The sequence below is a fragment of the Salvia splendens genome, unplaced genomic scaffold (assembly GCF_004379255.2).
Source record: "Salvia splendens isolate huo1 unplaced genomic scaffold, SspV2 ctg1060, whole genome shotgun sequence".
NCBI classification, from domain to species: Eukaryota; Viridiplantae; Streptophyta; class Magnoliopsida; order Lamiales; family Lamiaceae; genus Salvia; species Salvia splendens.
Window position 1 is genome coordinate 1 of NW_024598604.1, and position 18,621 is coordinate 18,621.

At 35.4% G+C, this 18,621-nt stretch overlaps 1 protein-coding gene and 1 long non-coding RNA gene across 2 annotated transcripts; both read left to right on the plus strand.

Moving 5' to 3' along the window:
* Positions 1-5,888: 5,888 nt before the first annotated feature.
* Positions 5,889-8,148, plus strand: LOC121788503 (agamous-like MADS-box protein AGL104). The gene is made up of 6 exons (XM_042187160.1): positions 5,889-6,073; positions 6,374-6,427; positions 6,520-6,538; positions 7,291-7,352; positions 7,441-7,526; positions 8,108-8,148. Exons 1-6 carry the CDS (start codon positions 5,889-5,891, stop codon positions 8,146-8,148), a joined length of 447 nt encoding a protein of 148 aa, XP_042043094.1.
* Positions 8,149-13,491: 5,343 nt separating this feature from the next.
* Positions 13,492-18,080, plus strand: LOC121788502. The gene is made up of 3 exons (XR_006047864.1): positions 13,492-14,328; positions 17,810-17,884; positions 17,981-18,080. It is a non-coding gene; the product is annotated as an uncharacterized LOC121788502 (long non-coding RNA).
* The last annotated feature ends 541 nt before the right edge of the window (positions 18,081-18,621 follow it).

The following is an 18,621-nucleotide window of genomic DNA, read 5'->3' on the forward strand; positions in this document are numbered from 1 at the left end:
TCGTTGCACAAATGCACACTCCTACACATATTACATGTAGTATGTGCCTTGTGAGTGGTGTAGTCTGTAGTGTGTGTATATAGTGAGTTATGTATGTGTGTGTGCGCGCTCGCGTAGTGTGTTTTTATTGATTGTGTGTAGTGTGTGTGCGCGCGCAAAGTATGTTATTAGAGAGAGTGTGTGTGTGTGTGTGTGTGTGTGTGTATTTAATGATTGTGCAACGTGTGTAGTGTGTGTGCGTGCAATTTTTCAAATTCAATTTCATATCAACTATTTCATTTTGCAAACAAAGGATTTGGGATTGAATTACAATTCATTTCTTTCCAATTCAATTTCAATTCCGTGTCCCAGATCCTAATTATAATTTGTAGTACATGAATAAAAAATATATATTTTTAGGTGCTGGCAACAACGATGCAAATGGATGATGCAGTTTCGTTGATTGGTCACTCTGCTGAGGGAAACCATGCTCGGTAGTTTTTATTTATTTTAAAATATAATAACATATATGAATAATACTTATTAAATTATCAAATTAAAATTGATTTTATAAAATTGATTTTTTCAGGATGAGGTTAAATATGGATGAAAATCAAAGTGGATCGAGCTCAGCTGCAGGGCCTCATCTTAGCCTAGGCTTCATTGAATCACAGAGGATGCGGAATAAGTCATGCATTATAAGTATGAAGTATTGAGGTTTGGATGGAGTTGATTTTAAATAAAAAATTAATAAAACATATACCGTAAAACAGTGACTTTATTTTTATTGAACTATGCATTGCAAAGTACTATTAAAACTCAATAATTAATGTCGTGCATACATACTCGTAAAGAGTAGACTCGGCATATTATAAATTTCTGATCCTTTTTTCTTTTCATATTTAATCTGGCGTTTTCAACTATGATATGCATAATAATTTATTTATTCGAAATTTAAATAGAGGTGGAGGCGATGTATATTCAATATTCATTTACTACTTGAATTGGCTGAAAAAAGTTTTATTGATATATTATTTGTACAAAAGATAATAATTAGGTTGGTGCTTTAACCTCAATTATTTTTTTCACTTGCGAAATATTTTTCTTCTTTTTTTCACTCATTTGCCGTTGTTGTTTCTTTCACTCTTGCAAAATTAGATTTATGTTTATAATTTTTTCGATTTACATTTACAAAATTCGAATTATGTTTTCTGTTTTTTTGTATTCAAATTTTGTTATTATTCATGAAATTGTATTTTTCTACACATGCACGCACTAGTTGACTTATTTTTAGTGTGACATTATTCGTGTATGTTCACTTTGCATTTTGTAATTACTATATTTTTAACTCAAATAAATTAAATACTACTACTACATTTTTCTTTTTATCAAATATGACATTTAGATAATACTATGACGTTTGATAATACTCCATGAGTATTTGGGTAAGTTATCTTTAAATTTCTGAACTTTTACTAAATTTTAGTTTCACATACCAAATTCAACATCATCTACAAATTATCAATATGTCGATTAGTTCTAATTTTGCATCTAACTATTGCTTTATTCTGATTATGCAACTAATCGAGATTTCAGCACTAACATAACTTGATAGCTTACTTATATGACATTATCGAATGTAAACCAAAACTATTCATGTTTTAAACAGTGAAACAACATTGTATAATATTAAATTAAACAATTTCATGTGTCACTCAAATAGTATCATAAAATGAGCTCATTCATGGCCAAAATTGTTGATTCATTCATGGTCAAAATTGTTAATTCAGACATCTTTAATGTGTGTGTTTTTTCAATTTGGATATCTAAAATGTAACTTTTCCTTATAAAGTTCACACTTTCATCAATTTATCCAATCCATAGAGTACCCCGTTATATTTTGTGTCAATCCTATTCAAATTTCGAAAGTAATTAAATTGGAATTTTATCAATATTACAAATTTTCACCCCAATTCTTCAATTTAATGAACTATTCGCCCTAAATCTACAAAATTATATGATTCGAGATTTAGAATATCACCCTAGTCTATTAATACGTCCTTTTTGAGGTAATGTTGAAATGTTTCATATAAAATTTGAATCCTATGTTATGTAGGATGGGCATTTTCAATAGATTATGTATAGAGTATGGTCCATGTGTTTTTTACTTGAACTAAGAAAATACTAGTAGCATGTGTTTATAATTTAGCTGTCATGAATACATGTGAAGATAATGAGGTTGAATTATTAAGGGTTTAGATAGGTCAATTTTATTTGAGATAGGAATATATGCGGAAGGGTTCACCTCATATTGTAGTATGCAATGTATAAGGTAATTCCTTCCAGAATATATGAGGTTATGTGATATACTGAGAGCGTGAAAATGAAACACCTTGTTGAGGATTATTTCCCTAATAAGGGCACAATGAGTGTAAATGTATTTAAACGATGGTTTCATATGCGCATCAATAGTCTTGGACACGGGGACACTTGATGTTGTAGGAGTGCACGACAGTGGTACTTCAGCTAATGTACATTGACACTCTAGATCAATTCGACAGTACCTATACAACGCTGACACAACGGACCAATAGCGTATCCAGGATTAGATCAACGTGCGGTCAAGAAAATAATAAGATATATTTTAATAATTATTCTTAACAAAAATACATTACGGTTTAGGGAAAATTGCAACAAAAATATAAATGCAGATAATGGGTGGAAGGGAGACTTTTAAATTTTAAATACAAAAATAAGATTGCTCAAATGGGCCAATATATGCCCAATTTCAGCAAATTAACATAAGAAAGCCGCTTTTCTGAAGAAGAAAAAAATGGCGCTGATTGAAGATGGGGCACGAGTGCAAACGGCATCGGTTCCAGCGACGGCTGGCTTGGCCCTTAGTGGTTCCTTCGGTGTTTGGCGATGAACATTAGTTTAGAAATATAAATATCTTATATCTCGTCTTTCGGTAACCAACAACAAAGATTTATCTCATTATGGTCCTTTTAATGTTATACCGCATTAGTGTTATTCGTCAATTTATTTATGCTAGAACCAGATAAGAGACCTTTAGTGATGATGTAATCACCATTTACTCTACAATGCAAAATATTTGAACCCTTTTGTGCAATTAATATATAATACTCCTCCCGTCCTAAAAAAATATGGGCAATGGGCATGACACGAGAACAAAGACAAAATTGGTAAAGTAAGAGAGAAGGAGTATTGTATGGTAAAGTAAGAGAGTCGAGGAGAATGATAGTTAAAGTGGTGTTAGTAGATAGTGAGACCTATATTATTAAATTGATATAACTTTCAAAAATAGAATGCACATATTTTTGTGGGACGGACGAAAATGAAAAGTGCACATATTTTTATGGGACGGAGGGAGTAATAAAGTGTTTGTAATATAAATCATTCTCTCAGTATGTAAGGGGCTCTGGTTTCGGATCGAAGCAGGTTTGCGTTCTTTGGATGAAGATGAGAAGGAAGAGCATGATAACGACATTTATGGAAGCGGTGAAGATTCGGCTAAATGTGTTTCTCCGTAGATGGATTAACTAAAATTGAAGGTCAATAATACGTCGTCATTTTGCATAGGCTTTATATCATTGTTCAGGAAAATTTTATTAACTTATCTTTTCTCAATAGAAAATAAAAATTATCTTGACTTTTTTAGCAAGTCAAAGTGAAACTATAAGATAACAAGATGAGAGAGGGCATCTACTAAGATTTTTTCATATTTCAATCAGTTATAAATTGTTATTTTATTATTTAATATGTTGATGTTGTATGTTCTATTATTCTTATATACTCACATTTGATCTTAGATGAATATATGTATGTGTCACATTTCAAACTCTTATGACGTAATGCATCTCGTTTTGTCTTATTAATGCGTACGGATAAAGTAAAATGCAAAAGCCATATTTTTACGTCGATATTTTTGACTCATTTCAATTTTCTTTGTCATATTATTATATTATTGTATCTTTCTGGTATCATATGTTGTATTGTTAAGTGCACGCAAAATTGCGACATCACATTAGATTTTAAATATAAAAGATATGTTTTGTCGTATTCGTATTGTTATATTTGTATGTTTCTAATATCTCATGTTATATTATTAAATTCACGAATAAAGTAAAATACAAAAGCCATATTTTGACGCCGATACTTTTGACGCATTCAAGTTTTATTGTTATACTAATTTATCTTTCTGATATCTTTTGTTGTATTGTTACTTGAGAGTGCGACATCACATTAGATCTTACATATAAATGATATGCTTTGTCGTATTGTTAAATTTTTGTATGTTTCTAGTATCTTCTGTTATATTGTTAAATACATGTGAGATTTTGTCATCACATTATATCTTACATATAAATGTTATGTTTTTGTCGCATTTTGCATTCTTTATGTCACATTTGTCACACTTTAGATTACCACATGGCATTAGATCTTAAATGTAGTATAACAATCTTTCGATAAAGTATAATACAAGAATCATTCGTAGAAGCTAATACTTTTTCGCATTGTTATGTTTTGTCCATGCATGATCTCTCTTGTAGTATTGTTAAATAAGCGTCAGATTACCACATCACATTATATCTTGCATATAATTGTTATGTTTTGTCACATTTTAATGTCGTATGTCGTACTATTGTGTTTTTATTCGTATTTTGTCCTATTGTTACACACGCGCGTGTGACATTTACCATATCACATTAAATTTTATATATAAGAATATACGAATAAAATAAAGTTCAATAATGATCATGCGTTTTATCTAGATACAAAGGTTGTACCGAAACAAAATGTGTAATTGAATCAAATGCTTATTTATTAATAATGTTTATATGTGGTTGAATAATATTTACACAAAGATACCTTAATTATTAAAAATTCAATAATAAAAAAATAACATATTTATACCCTTTGAAAGGTAGAAAACAATATTTACAAAATTCACATGACATAAAGCTATTGGAGCATCCACCCCTCTCACATTTAGATTTTATGTTTAAAACCAAGTGCTATTCAAATCTGATTTTGATTTTTCAATATTGTATATTTAATTAGAACCAATTAGAAATTATATTTTTCCTCTTAAAGGATTATTGAAAACCTAGCTCAAATACGTTGCCAAAGCAGATTCCCTCAAATACACTAGAAGAGTGCATTTATACTATGGCTAAGCTCAACATTAATTTCATTTGGTCATACAAACTTTATAGGCTAATTTCATTGAGTGATTCTAAATGGTCATATTATAGCTGGCCATATTTAACTTTAGAAAACTGGATCTGACTATTGAAATTTAATGCACCTATAAAGTATCATCTATTTAGGACTTGTCTACCCTTTACTTGATTCAACCAAGGAATGTTTTTTTATAGCTAATTAGAAAATGTGTACCCTGTTATATTAGCTTATCTTTGCTTTTCAGTTTTTTAAACAAGATTAAGTAAATATACTATAATATGATATTATAGTTAATTATTGAAATTCATTTTAATGTATAGTGTACTAGTGTCGTGTCATGTTTTACACTAATAATAATAATAATAATAATATATGATTATATGTTACATTAATGTAATAGTAGTGATATGGAGCAAAATTCGAAATTAACGTTTGAAATCATGATAATTTAAAAAAAATAATATCATGATACTATAGTCAAATGTATAATACGAAAATAGCAAAAACATTAATAATAAGACAATGAAATTATTATTATTCATAACTTCAATATTTACTAAAATACCATTTCTGGCCCTCCTAATGTGGCCGCATAGATATACCCTTTTATTTGCATAAAACGCTACAAAAATCACATTGTTCTTCACATTTTGTTCTCTTTCTCATCCTCCTTCTCCTTTTTCCTCAGCGACTCTCCTACCATGGGACGGAAGAAGCTCACCATGAGGCTGATCGAGAACCCCACATCCAGACAACTCACTTATACGAAGCACAAGGAGGGCATCATCAAGAAGGCCGGTGAGCTTGCAGTGCTGTGTGGCACCGACGTCGCCCTCATCATGTTTGCACCATCCGGCCGCCCTGCTAGCTTCGCTAGCAATGGAAGGTTTCCATCTTTATTTATATATCTTTTATTTAATTTTTTATGTTAATTGCAAGAAAAAAAGCTAAAAATGGAGTTAGCTAGGTTGATGATATTAGTAGGATCACTTAACTAGCCAACGAGGTAAAATTAAAGCTTGCCTATTTGAAATAAAATTTAGTAAGACGATTTAGGGTAACGAGAATGACTTTCAAATCTGAATAGTTTTAAAAGTGAGAAAAGATTTACAATTTTATAGATCTATGTGTATTTACAATCTGAATGTTACAATTGGACTTTTTTTTATTTTTTTTTTCCTTGCAGAATTGAGGATATACTACTTCGATTTGTTGACAGGCCAGATGAGCTTAGAGGAGGGTAAGTTGTAATTAGGTTTTCCATTTATTAATTTTTTTTTTCATAAAATACATTTTTTTTAAAGATTCCTTGCAATTTTGTTTTCATTGCAGGCCTATCAATCACGAAGAGGTACATACAGATTTCCCACGCTTTCAAAAATTGTAGTATTTCAATTGAAGAATTCATCATTTATTATTAGTATAGACAAATCAATTTTATTTTGTAGTTTTTGTCTCAAAAATTGAAACAATTGAAGTATGAAGGTGAAATGCTGGAGAAGATAGCAGTGTAAGGACTTTGCCTTAACTTTAATAAGTTTAAAAGGAAATATTATTCTTACAAAACACAAATTTATGTTATTTTTAATGATATTCTTTCGTTCTTGACATGGATCTTCATTCACCTGCTAATTTGCTGGTCAAACAAGTTCAGTATTGAGGTAATTAACACTAACTATTTACATATGCTTCAATTCAATTTAAATCAAAATTTAATTGTTTATATATTATTTTATGTGTGTCTGTGGTCTTCTTTTGAGTATTTAAACTTACTCTTCAATCTTCATGGAATATCTCAAACTATTCAATCAGTAAATTTCATTTAATTATAAAATGTCCTACAATTTTTTTAGAATGTTATTGGTGATTGTACAAACATACTCCCTCCGTCCCAGGCTACTCGCTCATTTCCTTTTCGGCTCGGAGATTAAGGAATGAGTGTATAGGAAAGTCAAAAATGACGGCTGTAGGTGAAATTTTTTACTAAAAATGGAAAGAGTGCAAGTAACTTGGGACGCCCAAAAAAGAAATAAGTGCGAGTAGTGCGGGACGGAGGGAGTATTATTGATTTTAACTATATTAATTTGAATTGGCTAATAACAGGAACTTGAAGAGAAACTGGACAAACTCACTAGGAAACAACGTGAGTCTCAGGAAAAAATGAGGTAGGAATTTTTAAATTTACTATATATATATTCCCTTTATATTTTATTCATAATTAATTAATTAATTAATTTTTTTAATTATGTGCAGATATTATGAACCTAACGTTGAAAAAACAAATTCAGCTCTTGAAGCAGGAGTTTACCAGCAGTTTCTTACAAATCCAGACATCAAAGGTAAGTATTTTCAATTATAATATCGATTTTTACGATATCTGAAATCAGCCAACAGAAATTTTCATTAAATTTTTCATTGATTACTAATTTCCAATGGAATAAATATGAATAAGAGAATAAGGATATGAGCAATTTCAAGTAAAGAGGAAAAGAGAAATAACTATTATGGAGTATTTACTTTTTCTTATTTAATTTAAATAAAAATAAATATGGTAGTTATTTTACTTTACCACTTTTTATTTATCTTATTTTCTTGAACTTCATTGCTACTTTTTATGAAGATGCATTTATCGTTTTTAAAAAGATAAATGAGAAATATGCATTCACGATTTACATATTTTCCTTGGATTTTCTCTATGAGCTAAATAAACTTGAGTGAGCAAAATCCAGCTTTATAAGCTAAGATAAGTTGAGTGTTGCTTTTGTATATATGATGTTAATTGAACTGAATTCAAGGGTGTTTTAGTAAAAATTAATAACAAATAATGTGATGTAATTTTAAATCTACTTCATAATTGTATGTCTATATTTTTTCCAAAACTTTATTTCCATAATCAACTCTGCATTGATCTTGTTTGTAGGCCAAACTGCTAGGCAATCAACTTTGTCACGAAAGGACTGAAAATGTTGGAGGTAACACAATATTTGATAGGAGTATATTCTTTTATTATAACATGTACATATTGTGACGCCCCAGAATTTCGATCTCTTTCTTTCGAGATAAATCAGATTTTTTTAGCTTAATTAATTTTCGTTAGAAGGCGTGTGGACGTAGAATTTCCGTTGTAATTTCCGACTTTGGAATAAGTTAAGTATTTGTGTTGGGAGGAAAATAAAGTGCAAGGAAATTATTATTGAAGCATGAAAGTAGAGGAAATACTTTTATTAGAGAAACATGGTTACACCTTGAGGAAATAGAAATTCAAAATATGGAGATACAAGTAGTACATGCTTACATAAGGAAAGATTCTCTACAAGCACCATCTTAGAAAAAGAAATATACACAAAAGCTACTCTTTTACAAAGATACAAGGTGTTGACTTGGCTTTTAGCTACTTTGGGAAAATAGCCAATAAAGATGACTCCGCTTATTAGTCACGGATTTCCCGCCTTTGCTATCATTAGCAAAGTGCGGTCGTGACAGAGTGGTATCAGAGCCTCAGTTTCTTTCCTGCTCTGAGATCCACACCTTTCTTCAGTAAAGATCTAGACTTGTTCACTAGATCATTCCATGTAATCGACTCGATCAATACTCCAAGACGTTCAACCAAACAAGTTGAAAGATGAAGAAGTGAGAAATTTTGAAATAATTAAAACAAAGTGTGACGAGAATGTTTTACCTAGTCAAGATAATAGAAAGAACTGAGAGGGAATAAGTACTCTCCCTAAGGAATGTAGTTCAAACCGGGACTACGAAGGATGAACCATAAATCCTGCCATTGCTTTCCCGAGCAACAATTTTGAGACAATGCTAGATAAGAGTTAAGCACGAAAGCGGGATCTAAAGCGACACCACTCTTTACACAAGAAGAGCCAATGCCCAATGCATAAGAGCACGAGAGGGGCAACTGTTGAAAAGAAAGACGAGGAACGATGCTATAAGGGAATAGCACGAGATAGATCCTCACGGTGACCAAACCACTCGTTTAGATCCGAAAAAGATTGATGTGTTCACCGCGTTTAACGAGAGCCTTGTAGAAACGATAGTGTTGAGATGAGAATTTAGTCTGATGACGTTAGATCACACAATAAGTGGCTCTAGTTGATGACTTTCCCTACATGGATTTTCGTGCATCGATTCGTTTTCCTTCGAATACCTTCGACGGACTCAAGATACCCCCACCACATGGATGAAATCGACAAATTTAATCAGCAGTACTTACTTGGATTTCCAGAAAATCTCTTTCTTTGAACATCCTTAACGAAAATGCCTTCCTGTCTGTTTAACACTATAGATCGACCTGCGTTTTGCAAAGCAGAGTGTCAATACTTTCATTTTTCCTATGAAAGTTGTGACCCATTTCCAGATCATGGTTAAAAATTCAAATTTCAAACACCTTGAGCAATTGGCAATGCAAATCAATGTGCCACTTCTTATCTTGGGTACATCAGTTCTCTAGTCACTTCCAGTTTCTATGAGCACGAGCTTTGCTCTAATATTTTTTAGATATGTCGATTGATAACAACTTTTCTTACTCCTCATTCGTATGAGCAATATTTTGACTTCGTAAGCCCAATCTCATGGTTATTCTAAAGCTGTTTGTCTTCGAAACCTTCAGACTAAGCTCGTTTTCCTAGACCTCGTCTTTAATGAATGACGTGTTATTCTTGGAACTCCTGTCAACTCTTGTTATTTTGCAAACATGTATACGACAAGTTCTTTCTTGCGAGACTGAAATTTTCTCATGTTCAATTCCACTACATGTTTGTTCCATCTAGGGAATTTTTACCATGTCTTCAATATTCGTTAAGACTAGCATACCCACTTCATTCTTAACTAGTTACTTTAGTTGTTACCCCAGAGGTTTATCTTCTTGAGAATTTTCTTGACAACCTGCGAATTCTTCAATATGATTCTATTTTCACTAGCTTTGACATCTTTAAAGAATGGTCAGCGCGACTTCGTGGCAATTGCCTACACTTTCATGTACTACTGCGACTGACTCTTCCAAGCTTTAACACATTTGAGCTATCAATCTATTGTTAGCAAAATCCTCTTGAATCTGAACTGTCAACTGGACCATACTATTTAATGTCTACTATGAGAACTCCAATTTAATTCGTTTCGTCCTATTTCGTGGCACATTTCATTCTTTCGAGAAATCCCCAAGTTCTATGGGTTTGCTTGAAACCTCTTAACCAGTGTGTCTTTTGAAAGAATGTGATTGATTCACAGAGTCAAACCAGAGAAATATTCAAGTTTACTTGAGCTTAGTCCTACTATCCTTGTAAACCAATCATTGCGAGTTGGCGATTTTAATTCACAGAGTCACACCGAAGATGTTATTATTGTCACCTTGAGTAATTTGAGAACTTTTTTTTCAAGACAAGGGAATTGTTTTAGTACTTTTTCATGCTGAAATCTGTATCATCCATGTTAAGTCTATTTGACTAAATTTCCAATGCAAGACTCTCGACAAAGGCGATGCCTTGATCCTTTTCAAATACCTATGAGGAATAAGTCCTGATAGACAGACATGAGTAAAGATGATACACCTAACGACCCTGTCATGCCGCACGAGTTAGATAAGAATAGTTAATCGGTGGATACGCGCATAACGAATAGAAATAAGTGAGCTGCGAGAAATGGAGATTCACGCCGTGGTTATGCAAGGGTAGTTATAAAGGAAGTACAAATAGCCTCACAGCTTACGTGTTAGCGATTAAATGTCGACGACAAGAGAGTTGGCGAATTAGAAACAACAAGTATGGGAAGAAAGAGAAAACAGAGAAATGGAGTCCCCATAGTATGGAACAAGGACGAAAAACAGTGACGGAATACGACTCGGCACACGCCGGAATATGTGGACATAAACTTAGAAATGGACTGGCTGGCTGAAAACCATGCCACGATCCTGTGCAAGGAAAGGAAAATTTCCTTTAGGACCCCCGAAGGTGAAGCTACTCGCTTTCACGAAATCTCCATGGGAACGCGAGAATCTGTAATCTCAATGCTGCAAGACCAGTAGGCTGATGAAGAAAGGATGCCCGACGTACCTTGTTTACCCGAACAAAGAGGAAAGAGAAGAAAGAAAACTGGAGGAGGTCGAAATCGCTCGCAATTTTCCAGATGTGTTTCCTGACACACTACCTGGTCTACCGCCAGACCGACAAGTAGGATTCACCATAGATCTAGAACCAGGATCTGCCCCGATATCAAAGGCACCATATCAAATGGTCCCAAAGAAACTGGATGAACTGAAGGTACAACTGCAAGAACTCCTGGACCTGGGATTCATCAGACCTAGCGTCTCGCCGTGGGGAGCACATGTACTGCTCGTCAAGAAGAAAGACGGTACCATGAAAATGTGTGTGGATTACCGAGAGCTTAACCAGCTAACCCTCAAGAACAAATATTTGTTGCCCAGAATTGATGACCTGTTTGACCAGCTCGAGGGAGCCAGTGTATTTTCCAAGATGGACCTGAAGTCAGGATATCACCAACCGAAGATTAAGCCAGAGGATGTGCCCAAGACGGCCTTCCGAACTAGGTATGGTCACTATGAGTTACCGTTGTGTCGTTTGGACTGACCAATGCACCAACAGTGTTTATGGATCTAATGAATCACGTTTTCACCCATACCTCGATAAGTTCATACTAGTCTTCATCGACGATGTGCTGACATACTCCAAGAACAAAAAGGAGCACGAGAAGCATTTGAGGACTGCACTAGAGACGCTGCGGGTGGAGAAGTTATACGCCAAGTCCAGCAAGTGTGAATTTGGCTCGACGAGGTGAACTTTCTTGGACATACCGTGACGACAGAAGGAATCCGAGTAGACCCCCGCCAAGGTGGAGGCAATACAAAATTGGAAAAAAAGCCAACTACGCCCAACGAAATTCGAAGTTTCTTAGGGCTAGCTGGCTACTACAGAAGATTCGTTGAAGGATTCTCGAAGTTTGCACGGCCAATGACTCAGCAACTCAATAAGGGAACCAAGGTCTCCTGGTCTCCCGAGCGCGAAGCAAGCTTCCAACGGTTAAAGAAGAAGTTAACCAACGCACCCGTTTTAGCAGTCCCCTAGCCAGGAACGGACTACGTTGTCTATGCGGATGCCTCCAAGAGCAGGCTTGGATGCGTATTGATGTAGAATGGGAAAGTGATTGCTTATGCGTATCGATCGTCTTACCAAGAGCGCTCACTTTGTACCAATACCGATTACGTACGAGTCAGGGAAGTTAGCTCAGTTGTACGTGAGAGAAATCATCCGCCTACACGGCATACCGGCAACGATCAAGTCAAACGGAGATACGACATTCACGTCCAGATTTTGGAATAGCCTACATAAAAAGCTAGGAACGCAGCTGAATTTTAGCACGACATTTCACCACAGACCGATGAACAGTCAGAAAGAACAATTCAAACACTCGAGGATATGCTAAGGGCAGTAGTGCTCGGTGGAGGGAGCAGTAGGGAACTAGTACCGCCGCTGATAGAGTTTGCTTACAACAACAGCTACCAGGCAACGATTGATATGGCCCCGTACGAAGCCCTGTACGGAAGAAAGAGCAGATCACCACTCTATTGGGACGAGGTTGGTGAGAGGAAGATATTGGGCCCAGATGCTATCGAGGAGATGATAGTAGTTGGCGGAAAAATCCGGGAGAGGATCAAGGAAGCTCAGGATAGGCAGAAGTCATATGCGGACACCCGACGAACCGATTTACGATTTAACGTGAGAGATAAGTTTTCTTGAAGTTGTTGCCCTCAAAAGAAATAACCAGGCTTGGAGTCAAGGGAAAACTTCGGCACGATATATCAGACCGTACAAGATTATGGAAGCGGTCAGACCAATAGCTTATCATTTGGCGCTACCGCCAAGTTTTGGGAACGTTCACCACATATTCCATGTATCCCAGCTTAGAAAGCAAATAGCAATTTTGTACAGAAAGATGCAACAATTAAGAAATAAATCCATCACTTCAATGAAAATACTGCGAGAACACCACGGGCAAGAAGAAGCCACGTGAGAGTTGGAGGATAAGATGGAGGAATGTTATCCCGAGCTGTTCGAGTAGAGCAACACAAATTTCGGGACGAAATTTCATTTAAGGAGGGTGGAATGTGACGCCCCAGAATTTCGATCTCTTTCTTTCGAGATAAATCGGATTTTTTTAGCTTAATTAATTTTCGTTAGAAGGCGTGCGGACGTAGAATTTCCGTTGTAATTTCCGATTTTGGAATAAGTTAAGTATTTGTGTTGGGAGGAAAATAAAGTGCAAGGAAATTATTATTGAAGCATGAAAGTAGAGGAAATACTTTTATTAGAGAAACATGGTTACACCTTGAGGAAATAGAAATTCAAAATATAGAGATACAAGTAGTACATGCTTACATAAGTAAAGATTCTCTACAAGCACCATCTTAGAAAAAGAAATATACACAAAAGCTACTCTTTTACAAAGATACAAGGTGTTGACTTGGCTTTTAGCTACTTTGAGAAAATAGCCAATAAAGATGACATGATCAAAATCTCCCTCTCCCTCCTTCTCGATCTTGGACAGCCACAAGGCTCCAAAATGACACCAAGGAAACCTGCGAGTTTACACAAAAGAGGTTAGCATGAAAACTCATAAGTAAAGGGAAGTGGGAAGCAAGCCCAAATAAGAAAGATAAGGGAGTAGGCTGAATGAGATGGCCAGAGAGCTGCCAACTAAGGCTGTAAGATGCAGCCAAACTGTTCCATTCCCACTTTCATTATCTGAGAATCAAAACCAAACTGCCACAGGTAGGAAGGCTCAACCACAAGCTCAAAATAGAAGAGTAGAGTTCTCATTTATCGAAGCTCGAGGAGCCAGCCAAGAGAGGGAATCTATTTCCCCAGAATTTCACCAAATAGGCAACAACAATTGGATTAACACATAGTAGAGATAAGCTGACAGCCCCAAAATAGGAGGCTTTGCCCCCAAGTCTCAAACACAAGAGGCCAATGTCGATGCCTACATAAGCTGCCCCCCATCCCTTTTTCCTCCACCACTTTGACACCCCAAAATTTCACAAACATAAGAAATCTAGCGAGGAGAGGCAGTAGCAAGAGGCAAGGGTGTGGCAGCCAAGGAACCAAGGATTCACCAAGTGAGGTAATTCCATCAACACCCCATTCCCATTGCATCATGTAGATCAACCCCAACACTTAGCCAAGAACATAGGCTTCAATAAGATTTTCACAACAATAGCTGAGCAAGTATCACATAGGTAGCATGAGAACTTAGAGGTATAGATGGAACCTCAATACTATAGCATAGCTACTGCCAAAATCACAAACATAACGGTTCCATTATAGATCCCCAAAGAGTAATTATAGCAATCAAACTCTCTCCAATCAGAAGAGATTTTCACCCATAAGATGTTAACCGAAAATTCTAAGTTTAACGGAATAATTAAAAGGGAAAGGGGGAAAGGACTTAGCTTTATCGCGAGGAAGCGGCGACGCCGCTGGAGCAAGAGCAGGAACGTCGGTGACGCGCCTTGAGTCTCGCCCGAACAGCAGCAACAGCAGGAGCCTCGCGAAGCAGCGACGGCCTCTGCTGGACTCCGGCAGTGGTGCTGCGAGCACCGGAGAAGGCGAGAGTAGGTGAAGACGGAGTCGGCGAATCTCCGTCGAGCTGAGTGGACGACGAATCTCCACCGAGAAAGAGATAAACGGAGATGGGAGGGGCTCTGCTGCTGATTTCCAAATTTAGGGATTTCAATTGAAAAGGAAATGTGATTTGGGGATGTGTTTTCGATGGAGGAAGGAGTATATTGGGCTCTATTTTATTTTGTTGGGCTATGTCCCATTTAATGAATTATGTGTAATGGGCTGTCATGTTATTATTTAAGATGGACCACAATTTATTGTATTTGGGCCATCCTAAGGAGTTGAGCTAGGTGAATTAAAAGAGGATGCAGCCTGGGCCGATTTAAACTGACAGTTGGGCCATTTAAGTGGTGGAACTTTTGGGCTGTGATTTAATTGAAGGGGCGTGCTCCACGGAATTAACAGTTTGGACTGAGATTTAATTATGAGAGGTTGGAATTAATTTAAATGTTTTAGTTGGAGCTTAGTTAATTAATTTCCGAATAAATTACTAATTTTTCGAAGATGGAAGGTGATGAAGTTGGGGACGCGAAGGCCGACCGGCGTCGCCCCGCGACGCCATGGGCGTCCTTAAGAAAAATCCTAAAAGTTAAGACGTAGGTGCTATCCTATAGGATGCATGCATTCTTTTATCAGGAAAAATAGTTCGAGTACTAATTAGCGTGTTACGTTATTTATTTCTAAAGGAGAATTTATACAACGGCAAGTGAGGCCAAACGAGGAATTTTAATTGGAGATAAACATATCAGGTGGGCTTTCTTTTAATATCCAGCACTATAGTGTGGATATAAAGCAAATACTTTTGAAGTTATGAAATATCATCTTTTCTCAAAATGGATCTGTGAGTGTTTTTTTTAAGTCGTTGTCATGCCATAAAACGTTTGTTGTTGAGACCTGTCTATTGGGGCGATATGCATTAGGTTCTGGCGACGCCAAACCGTGAACGAATTCGATGATGAACGAATTCGGTGATGAATAAATTCGGTGGTGAACGAATTCGGTGATGAACGAATTCGGTGATGAATAGATTCGGTGGTGAATGAATTCGGTGATGAACGAATTCGGTGATGAATAGATTCGGTGGTGAACGAATTCGGTGATGAATAAATTCGGTGATGAATAGATTCGGTGGTGAACGAATTCGGTGATGAATAAATTCGGTGGTGAACGAATTCGGTGACGAACGAATTCGGTGATGAATAGATTCGGTGGTGAACGAATTTGGTGATGAACGAATTCGGTGATGAATAAATTCGGTGGTGAACGAATTCGGTGATGAACGAATTCGATGATGAGTAAATTCGGTGGTGAACGAATTCGGTGATTAACGAATTCGGTGATGAATAAATTCGGTGGTGAATGAATTCGGTGATGAACGAATTCGGTGATGAATAAATTTGGTGATGAACGAATTTGGTGATGATCAAATTCGGTGATGAACGGTGAATGATGAACGATGAAAGAACTTAGTCTGCAGACGAACTTTTAGCTCCCAAAAGAACTTAGTAAGCTCGGGCCTTTTAAGAAAAACCCCCGTGTGATACTGTTGATGGATGACAACTTATATAATGTATGCTTTGATTTTTGGCACGTGTCCACTGAGTACTCATGTACTCAGCCCTGCATGTATTTATAAATGTGCAGGTTGAACGTCAAGATGGAGAAGAATTGATCGGAGTCGATGCTACTAAATAAGCATGTGGATTTCTCGACGATTCGTGTCTTCATACACGAAGTCGTTTGATAGGGACCTTTTTTCGTGTCTTCATACACGAAGTCGTTTGATAGGGACCTTTTTTCGCTGCACATATTTTTTTGTTAAGTGAGAATCTTATAGTCTCACATTCGAACTCTGATTTAGTTGCTATGGTGAATGATTCTATTTTGAGATCTTGTAATCAAATACTTGGCTTCTAATTTGTGGTATCAATTGATTGGCCTTTCGGCAAGTCCCTTGAGTTCTTTCCTCGTTTCGTTAACTCCGCTTATTAGTCACGGATTTCCCGCCTTTGCTATCATTAGCAAAGTGCGGTCGTGACACATATGTTGCTTATTTAATACTAGCTCTTATCAATTTTCTCAACTAATTGAGGCTGACAAGAATTAGGGTTTGTAACCAGATCTTTTAATCGAAAATTCTAATTTTCATGATTTTCGAATCAAATATCTGACAAAATTTAATTCGCATTTGCTTTATATGTTAGCTTAGATATATGCACGTTTGTAAGTTTTTTGCATTGAAGATAACCTTGCTTTTCTTCTGTGTAGAAAGTGCAATAAACATGAGTATTTGTTGCAAAGACACCTTAAATTTTCAATTTATCTATACACAGTTACTTAAGGCTCCGTTTAGTACACGGAATTGGAGATGTGGAATTGGAGCCTTCAATTCCAAATCTAGTCTTTGGTATCATAAAAATTCTTAGATTTGGATTAATATATAATCCAAATCCTCCAATTCTACAATTTTGAATTTCATATCAAAAGTAGTGAAATTCTAAATATTTGTTAAATTACACACACTGCACATATTCTTGCACACACATTCACACATTCTTACACACACTGCACACACGGTGCACACAATCTTACACACACTCATTGCATACACATTCACACACGTTGCACAAATGCACACTACTACACATATTACATGTAGTATGTGCATTGTGAGTGGTGTAGTTTGTAGTGTGTGTGTGTGCGTGCGCGTGCGTAGTGTTTTTTTAGTGATTGTGTGTTGTGTGTGTGTGTGTGCACGCGCACGCGTAGTATGTTTTTAGTCAGTGTGTATGTGTATTTAATGATTGTGCAACATGTGTAGTGTGTGTGAGCTCAATTTGTCAAATTCAATTTCATCTCAATTATTTCATTTTGCAAACAAATGATTTGGAATTGAATCCTTCCAATTCAATTCCAATTCCGTGTACCAGATCCTAATTATAATTTGTTGTACAATGAACAAAAATATACATTTTTTTTAGGCGTAGGCAGCAACGATGCAAATGGATGATGCAGTTTCGTTGACTGGTCCACTCTGCTGAGGGAAACCATGCCCGGTAATTTTTATTTATTTTAAAATATAATAACATATATTGAATAATACTTATTCAATTATCAAATTAAAATTGATTTTATAAATTTGTTTTTTTCAGGATGAGATCAAATATGGATGAAAATCAGAGTGCATCAAGCTTAGCTGCAGGGCCTCATCTTAGCCTAGGCTTCATTGAATCACAGAAGATGTGGAATAAGTCGTGGAATATATTGAAGCATTGAGGTTTGGATGTTGCTGATTTTAAATAAAAATTTAATAAAACAAATACTGTAAAACAGGGATTTTTTTTTGTTGAACTATGCCATTGCAAGTACTATTAAAACTCAATAATTATTGTCGTGCATAAATACTCGAAAGAGTAGACTCGGCATATTATAAATTTCTGATCCGTTTTTCTTTTCATATTTAATCTGCCATTTTCAACTATGATATGCATGATTTATTTATTTATTTGAAATTTAAATAGAGGTGGAGGCGATGTATATTCAATATTTATTTCCTACTTGATCAATTGGCTGAAAAAAGTTTTATGGATATGTTATTTATACAAAAGATAATAATTAGGTTAAGCGCTTTAACCTCAATTATTATTTTTCACTTGCGAAATTCTTTTCTTCTTTTTTTCACTCATTCGCCATTGTGTTTCGTTCACTCTTGCAAAAACTAGATTTTAATTTTAACGATTTACATTTACAAAATTCGAATTATGTTTTCAATTTTTTTTATATTCAAATATTG

Bases quoted from the DNA above. Each gene is read 5' to 3' on its own strand.
- LOC121788503 (XM_042187160.1), top strand. From the start codon at position 5,889: ATGGGACGGAAGAAGCTCACCATGAGGCTGATCGAGAACCCCACATCC. The intron at 6,074-6,373 runs GTTTCCATCTTT...TTTTCCTTGCAG, and splicing joins AGCTTCGCTAGCAATGGAAG to AATTGAGGATATACTACTTC. The intron at 7,353-7,440 runs GTAGGAATTTTT...AATTATGTGCAG, and splicing joins GAGTCTCAGGAAAAAATGAG to ATATTATGAACCTAACGTTG.